At 34.5% G+C, this 9303-nt stretch overlaps 1 protein-coding gene across 4 annotated transcripts in view; it reads left to right on the top strand.

Moving 5' to 3' along the window:
• Positions 1-2484: 2484 nt before the first annotated feature.
• LOC110996789 (nucleolar protein 4) overlaps positions 2485-9303 on the top strand; it is a 105099-nt gene continuing 98280 nt past the window's right edge. For all 4 annotated transcript variants that reach the window (XM_045628413.1, XM_045628412.1, XM_022264624.2 and 1 more), the window contains exon 1: positions 2485-3451. In XM_045628413.1, the coding sequence (XP_045484369.1) occupies positions 2933-3451 (519 nt within the window). In that variant the 5' untranslated portion in view covers positions 2485-2932. The remainder of the gene's footprint in view (positions 3452-9303) is intronic.

Raw genomic sequence — 9303 nt, 5'->3', positions numbered from 1 at the left:
CTTTCTAATTAAATTCTGTCGATAATTTTATTAAAAAAATCGAAAATAAAGCACAACCCTGGAAGCTGGAAAGTGTGGTCGGAGCTTGAACGAAGCGTCGACGGGACGCATTAGTGAGCTCGGTTTGATTGTATCATATCGCTATATACACATATATATTGACGATAAATATGCTATGTATTTTTGTACGTAACGTAATGTTCACATCAAGCTGGCTACTTTAAACTTTGTTCACAGCTATTTTTGGCACGGCCATCCTTATTCAAAATATTTTAACATGCTACCATAACGTCATTCTTTAGAATAAAGCAAATTAAGAGGTCGTAGGTTCAATACCTGAGTGTGCACTTGGACTTTCTATGTGCACATTTAACATTCGCTCGAAGAAGAAAAATAATTATTATTCCCTTTTCCGCCGATTTAGGAATTTTTAATATTTAACACCCAACAGTTATATTATACAAGACGAGAAATGTAATTGCAATTTGAAAACCGCAACGTTTCTACTGCAACTTTCTAAGATGAAATAAACACATCTGCTTCACATATACCATCCTAGTACATTATTCATCTCAACTATGAACAACTCGAAGAGATGTTTTTCTAGTTTATCCCCAGCATCCTTGATTTGTCGCTGGTTAGATCTCTCAGATTTATTATCTCCTAGTAAGTGGAAGTCATTTTGTCGTATGTGCATTTAGGCCAATGCGGGCCGGGGCTGGCTGGCGGCTGGCTTCAGGCCTTCTAAAAGGCAAAAAAATAATGTTTACCTAATTTATATAATAAATTATTATTCATACTTGTTGTCTACAAGTATGAATAATAATTTCTGATAAGTAAGTATTGATTAGTGATTGATTTCGATTAACAGTTAAACAGCAGAAAAGGCTGCCTGCCTCTTTTGCCTGGCAAGCAAATAGACAAACAAAATTTCAGTTTACAAATTTAGGATAGTGTAAAACTCGAAAACAACTTTATTTTTCTGCTACATTTCAAATCTAAATCTAAATAAACTAACTAACATTATAAATTTTAAATTTTTATACATAGCTTTGATTTAAAACAAATATTTAAACTTAAAAAACGTAGTCTTAATATGATGAAAATCGGGGGATGATCATTGTCACAACGCGCCCGCGCATGTCCGCAGTTTATGTAGATCGCTGATACACTCATGATCGCCTGGTAGAATGCGCATAAATCGCGCAAGCGCGTTGCCCGCGCACACGTAGCCCGAGCGCGCGCGCACATATAATAAAATAACTTTTAAATGTAATATGTTCCCTGATATGATTTTGAATCTTATGTACAAAGTAATAAAGTGGATTTTAAATATTTTCTGATTGTACCTCCTTCATAACTTCGAGTTTCACCAAGGTGATTTTGGGAAGATTAATTAAATCAAAAGTTTATTTCTTTCTTTCTAAAGGTCCTAAAATCACAATATTTCCTAGTGGCCTCCTTTTCTAATTTTAATAAACATGAGTTTCGTCTGGATTCTCAACATAGAAGAAAGATGATGATGATTGATTGATTGATGGTATCAGTATTTTTTTGTGCTTTTTTCCAAAAAATTTGGTTCTCCTATTTAGATTAATTAACTGACTATTATACATTTAGGGCCTGTTTCACAATGTATGGATAAAGTGCCAAATAGCTATGCAACACATAAATTATTCGAAAGATAAAAAATCCAAATAAGATACTTCGAATTTCATGACGTATAGCGCTATCTGATAGTCGTGAAACGCAAAAATACTATTTATCCTACCAATAAGTAACAAATAGCTTATTTGGAACTTATCCGGACATTGTGAAACAGGCCCTTAATATAAATAAGTAAAAACTACCAATTTAGGTTCGTCGTATTTTTTAAAGGATTTTAATTTAATTTAAAATAGTACTCATATAGAATTCATAACACAATAAAATTAATAAAATATTATTTGAATCGTGTATAATAAATACTGATTAAAAATCATACACCATATTGGTATTGGCATATTTTTATTACCACAATGCAACTACAAGGATTTCTAAATTATTTCATTTATTTTTTATGCATCTATAGAATTTCTATATAATATTAAGTACTTAAGTGATTGATTTAATATTAAATACATATATATACATATATAAATGTGAAACAATACGAAAAATACATTCTTACAGTAATGCAATGTGCAAACAAATATTTATTAGTATTTCCTATTACATAGAAATCCGCTGCGATATAATAAATGGTTCACAACAGGGGACAATGTTTGATAATTCCCATCGGACCTAAGTTCTTGACTAATTTATAGACATCGTTATCGTTCACATAATATTACCGGGCGCGAGAACCGACCGATTGTTTTGCGGGCAATTAACACTGCTCCGCACGTGCCGCGGGCCCATCCCAAAGAGGCAGAGACATCAGACGCCAGCTACAATACATAGAGAATAAAGTACCCAGTATTCAGTTTACCGCGTGCGCGCTACGCCAGCGGTCGTGTAGGAGGGGGTGGATCGCTCGCTCGTTCGAATTTCGAATTTGACGATCGCCGATTATTTATTCTTGATACTTTTTTTTTAAATCTTTGAGATCAAAAAACTTTTTTATTGCGGGACAATTAAGATGAGAATTTTAATATAAAGTGTGAATTGTAACGTCAGTATTTGTGGTTGTCTGTCAACGCTCAAACGGCTTCATCATCGCGAAGTTTGCCAACCGTCCCCGGTAGATTGATAAGAACTTCCCAGCGAAAAGTTCTCGTTCACAAAGTTGTCCTAAACTTTGGCCGTCCCCAACTTCACCGAAACAATTCTAAGAAAGCCGCAGGGACACGAGTCTAATTAAATTCTTGTAAACAAAAAGTAAAAAACATCGTTTTGCTCTGCAGTCAAGTGCAATGTTTATACTGTGAAGCAGTGTAGTGACACTATCAAAATGGCTGCGGCCATGATAAAGGACCGTGGACTGCGTAAAAAATTAACCCAAGAAGCCATACCAGAAAAAACACCCAAAAAACCATCTAAACGCAAATCTACACCCAGTAGCTCGAAAAACGATAAGAAAAACGAGCAAAACAACAATAAAAGGCCCAAGATACAGACGGGCGATCCGAAACTTGATTTGTTTTCGACTTATCAACCTTGGGTCATTCAAACTTATGGTGACTTGGCCAAAACAAAAACAATCACTTTAAAAAAATACGCCAGGATTCTTAGAACTCTCCGCGGAGAGGAGTGCAACAGTTCTGATAGTTCCAAGTTCCGGTTTTGGGTAAAAGCGAAGGGGTTTCATGTTGGGAAGCCTCCCGGATATGATGCGAAGCCCGCCGACAGCATTGTATGCAGATACAGCGTTGCTGATGCTGAAGGGTGTACTAGGGGCACAGAAGGACAGGAAGTATACAGTGGCTCCCAAAATGATCCGCCACTTTACATCCCAACTCCACCATTAAAGGTGAGTGCTTAAAATGTTAATTAATATAACTATGAGCTACCTACAAAAAATATTACGCTAAGTTGTAAGGATATAAAAATAATATTTAATCTGAAACTTAAAAATAACTTAAATACTAAAATAAAAAATACAGTTTACTTACAACTTACGTATGAACAAGTAATCATTTATTTGGTAATGACGTCATTTATAAATTAAAAAAAAAAACATTTATTATTTAGGAAAGACTTAAACCGATTTTTGCTTAATCAGCTTATTTGTTTGTTGGCAATGATTTTTTTTCTTGACCTTACCCTTTCTCAGATCTAGATCGAACTACCAAGAATACATAACCATCTAAGATAATCTCCAATGGCGTTCTTGTCATATGACAAATAAGTTTACAGAATAATGGTGTTTATTTCAATATAGCTTAGGTTTATAATCCCGTACATTAAAATCTGCAAAACGTGATCAAAGATGAACAGGTGAAATGCTTGCGGTGTCATTAGCACTTGTTTGTGATGCAAGACGTATGATATTTTCAAATACTTCACAGATATGATATTATTTCCGTAAAAATATAAGTAAGCTTTCGAAATTCGAATTTGTATAACTGCCAACCGATATTACTGAATTTTACTGTAAGACTTCAGAGGTCCTCCTACCTTCGAAACCAAGTGAAAACAACACGTCTGCCACTTGCAGGGTAGCTGTAGTTTTACTTTCCTAGGCATGGACCAGTTTTGATGAGGTCCCTGGCTATGGACATTCGCTCGAATGGTGAAGGAAAACATCGTGAGGCCGGCTTAAGACACAAAAAGTCGACGACTTGTGTCAAAGGAGGCTGATCACCTACTTGCCTATTACATTGATTAATGATCATGAAACAGATTCCGAAATCTGAGGCCCAGACCTAAAAAGGTGGTAGCGCCGCTTATTTATTTAATTTAGGTATGGTATTAATAAAAATAAAAAGATTTTGACTTTAAAATTGTCATGAAAGTTTATTTGCTTTGTTCATGTATTCGATTTAATTTTTTCCGATTTTACGAGTTCACGATAAGAAAACAAACTACTAACTCGATAAGGTCTTTTAAAACATTCATTTCGCATACATTTTCCTATTTTAATGACATTGATTAAAAATCTTTGAATTTGATTTAATACCTCCTTGGTGTTTGGTAATTCAGATTAGATAATTAACGTACATGCGTCTAAAACGTATAACGGGACATACGGAAGTCCAATAGAGGCAATTCAATATTAAAAGTTATTAATTTGATTCGGACAAGTTCCTTTTACACACAATGAATTAAAAAAAAATCTAGTATCCGTTTCGCGACGAAAGCAAAGCATCTTTTGCCTTTTTTAGTCCCATTCGTGGCCAAACCTTCAACCAGTTTAATTTACCTTCCCATCTATTGTCTGTTGCCTTTTTCCATTTTCAAATTTTTGGGTACCGACTAATCTAGTCCACTTAGCTCTTCGCAAGGTGCCTCCCTTATCTTTTGGAATACTCTTTGTATTCTCTATCCTTGTCCTTTTCCTAATGTAATAGTAAGCCTCTCTTAGCGTAATCTCTTTTGTTTTTATTTAGTGAACTCTAAACTCTTTGACAAACCTATTTTTTTTGGGCATTGGTTATTTACGCACTCTGTTATTTAACACGCAACAAAAATGCTAGAATATAAAGATAGATATAGAATATTTGAAATGAACCCTAAGTCAGCGACTCTACGCCCAGGTTTCTTTCTAATGTGTATCAAAGGTTATGTATACTAATCCATGGGATAGTGTATAAACGGGTCCTAACGCTAACTTTATCTAGAGCAGTTTTTAACAACGTGGGGTCCACGCCCCAGGGGTCTGGGGGACAATTCGGAAATTTATTTCCATTATTGGGATTTGAATTTAAGTTTTTCTTTTTAAAAACTTAATTACTGATTCGTTCACAATTTCCTAATAATTCAAGTTTCACAAACAAATAAACAAATATGTATTTATCAGTATCGGGGCATACGAATTAAAGGAAGGCTAAAAATAAAGTGTAATCATTTTTTACCTTAAAACATGTTTTAACCCTAGAATCTAAGAAGGTTCCCTCGGCCACTAAAATGGGGCTTGCCCCTCAAACATTTGATCCACGGGGCAGACTGTTATTAATGTGTAATAGGTTGACATAAATCTATGGCTATTGAATTCTCATAGCATTTGAAAAATGTGGGAACAATCAGCAAGCGTCCAAGCGGTGACCGCAGCGACCACGATAAGCGATCGATTTGACGTTTGAAGTGACCGCCCCTTACGTTCTACTCTCCTAGTACATTGCGAGCGTATCGATAGTTTAATTCGATTGGACCGATCTGTGATCGGGATTTTTTAATCGAATCTGAATCGGTAAGAGAAATGCGCTCAAATCCTATTTGCTAAGTGAAATAAATATTCTAGAAATAACTAGAAAAAAACCAATTTAACAAATAGCTTTTTTCTAGTTATTTTATTAACATCTAGATACTCTACTCAGTTTATTTGATTGTCCTTTTCAACTAGACTTTTTAGACATTCTTAGTCGTTAAAGAAAAAAGACATTAATTTGTAAACGTTTGTATATTCTGTGGCAGTACATAGGTTTGCCACATACATATATCGATAAAACGTTAAACATAGGGTTGTCACCTGCACTGTCATTAGAGACAGGTACGATTAATCAGTGGTTCGAGTCACGCCCGTTTAAAAATGAACGTATTTTTACCTGACAAACACAGGGAAAGGGCGGTCTGAATTTTGAAAAGGTATGCTAATTTCATCGTGTATTTTGTTCGTCTTTATGGTTTTTCTCATATTTCCCGACTTATATATTATATATAGGTACCTACCGAGTTAAATGTTTGCAAAACTCGAAAACTGTTTACAGACTTTTGCTACTGAATGTTAGTGAATACTTACTGAAGATAAGAATATCTTTAATGCGTTTAATTCGTAAATTTTAATAACGAACGTATTTAGACCATACATTTTGATAATTACATAATTTGACATTATGATAATTAATATGACATTTGCATGCCTCAGGACTGAAGGTGTGAATTTTTTTTAAATTTTATGTTACTAAATGTGCCACTTTCTTTGTAAAAGTTTTTATTATTAAATAATAATATAAAAATTCATAACAATCAAATATATATTATTTACAATCTTAACTTATATAGTAATAATAAAAGTAATTCAAAATAAAAAAAGAAAATTAAATCAGACATTAGCAGCATTTTCTCACTCTATTGCGTTACTTATTAGTTAAGCGAGGAAAACATCAGCTCTGGTATCGCCAGTGCTAACTAGGTGCCAACTTAAATGATTAATTATCGCCTGTGCACGGGAACCCTACGGCCGATCTACTCCAAAGGGAAAAAATCGAAGATGGAAGGCTCTTAAATTTGAGTTATTATTTTCCTGCCTGCTTTGCGGCCGTCACAGCATTTTTGCTGAGAGACAAGTCAATGAATTAGATTTTAACTGAAATTCAGGTAATTAAAACACAATTATAATATAATAAATGTTTTCTTACGTTATTTATATTTATTTATTTACAGATGAAGAAGTTATAATAAGTCATAACCATAACAAAGTTTGGTAATACACTTGATGGGTCCCGCTGTTTTTCTAGTGTTATGTGTTCCATCATTCGAATTTCAAAGAATCAAGAGCATTGATAGTTCTCTCGTCCGTTCTTGTTGGCCTAGTGGCTTTAGCGTGCGTCTCTCATGAAGGTCGTAGCTTCGAATCCCGGTTGTGCATCAATGGTCTTTCTATGTGCGCATTTAACATTCCCTCAAACGGTGAAGAAAAGTAAGGAGTGTTGCCTCAGACTCAAAACGTAGACAGCGTGTGTCAGGCACTAGAAGCTTCCTGCCTATTAGATTGATATTGATGATGATACAGAAATCTGAAGCCCAGACCTAAAAAGGTTTTACATCCACTAGTTTGTTTTTAAATAAATTTAGAGCCTCGTCACTAAAATACCGAAATTTCCGATCGAATTGATCGATAATTGTTTAGAAAACATGCCAAGAAGTCGTCAATAACGTCAATTAAATTATAACGCATCACCAAACCAAAGTCGTAGTCAAATTGGTTGGTAATTTGTTTATAGATGTTTAACCTGAAAAACAGGGATTACAGATAATATATATATATAACATATATATATTATATAAGGTTATTTTACTAATTCCCATAGTTGCTACAAATACGATAAAATTACACACATCGATAATTCTACAATGGAAAGTACATTTATGTATAGAGGCAAACAGGGAAGAGGCTCATCTGATGGTGACACAGCCGGAGTGGCGGATTTCTTGCCAGTTCTTTTTATCCGCTCTACCTCATGTAAATTTTGAATAATTTTAACATCTTTTCTGTTGACGTTCATACGTGTACTTGTTTACCTATATCAAACAAAGTTATTTTGAGTTTTTGTTTAAAGATTTTAAACCTACCAACTATGTATATCCTTGGTAATTAAAGATTTTTGTAAATTTATAGACAAAAAATGCACTCTATAAACATAGAGCATAGGACAAATTGTCAAAAAACAAATGAACATCTCACCAGCGATTTATTTCTTCATGGAGCGCAGACTTCATTCAAAATACCTTTATAGAAATGCTAAAATCTTTTGAAATTAAATGAACATACATTTAAATGAAATTCATGAACATTAACAAATTTAATAAAAAGCCCGGCGATATTGACGGATTAAGATTGGGCTAATTAAAAATGGCGTCTGCTAATCCAGCGTTGGCTGTAATCCGACATAATTCGGGTTGCCTTGAGAATTGCAGTAAAAATATTTTTTTCAACCCAAACTGTCTACTTCTATCAGGTAAAGTAACAGAACCAAGAGCTTAAAATCTACCCACGCGGCTTGATCCTTGGCATTGCGTAGATGTGGGGTGTCCCTGCATCTGCAACCCCATTTACATGTTGTGTGGTCAGCGGAGTCGAGGCAGAATACGAATACATTCGTATCACCTTAACGTCCGTCTGTTTCTGTCAAGCACCACAAGTATGTGGAACAATTCGACAAGGGTTCTTTGAGCGTCAATATCTGGTAAGCCTCTTAGTTTGTCATTTGTTACATTAAAAAACCTCTTTTTTAGTCGGTATAGGGCTGACCTCATGGTCCACGCTGACCTTACAGCTGACATTGATAAACGGGATGCATCAATGATTTCATGAAACTGATATCTGAAGTCGGGGCTTATAATAAAGTGGGATTTTATTTTATCCACGTCGAAGTTTTAGGTGGTTGAAAATCTGAACTGCTTCGAAAAAAAGATTTTACCGCTTTTTTGGTCGATTTGCCGTGCCCACGTTGGTATACAAAATGAATTAGAAAACAAAAGAAAGTTCTTAAAATAAAACAGACAAACAGACATAACATTTATTACTTATGAAAGACAAAAATAAATAATAATTAAAAAATTAAAAAATTCCACGTACTCACCAGTAACGATTAGAAATGACGGCATAGTGCTCAGTTACGTTCTGATATAGTAATAGCTTTATTAGCGTTCTTCACGTTAGTTCATTTCACAGGTAAATTTTTCCATGGGCTTGTAGTTAATACACATTTTAAGTGTGTAAGGGTAATGGCCCTGGCTCGGTATTATGCTGTGGAGCAGACGTGTTCCAAAGCGCTGGTCATTCTGCCAAAGACCACAACAGTGAGTTTGCGCCTCAGACGCAACAAATCTAATAATAATAATTGTAGAAAAAATAATGTTAGTAGGAATTAACATCGTAAGTTATAAAATCTTGGAAGGTTTTTAATAAACTTTATTTTTTATTTGCCCCCTGTTCTATAA

The sequence above is a fragment of the Pieris rapae genome, chromosome 5, assembly GCF_905147795.1.
Source record: "Pieris rapae chromosome 5, ilPieRapa1.1, whole genome shotgun sequence".
In the NCBI taxonomy this organism is placed as follows: domain Eukaryota; kingdom Metazoa; phylum Arthropoda; class Insecta; order Lepidoptera; family Pieridae; genus Pieris; species Pieris rapae.
Note: the sequence above shows the minus strand (reverse complement) of the source record. Positions and strands in the feature narration are given on the sequence as shown.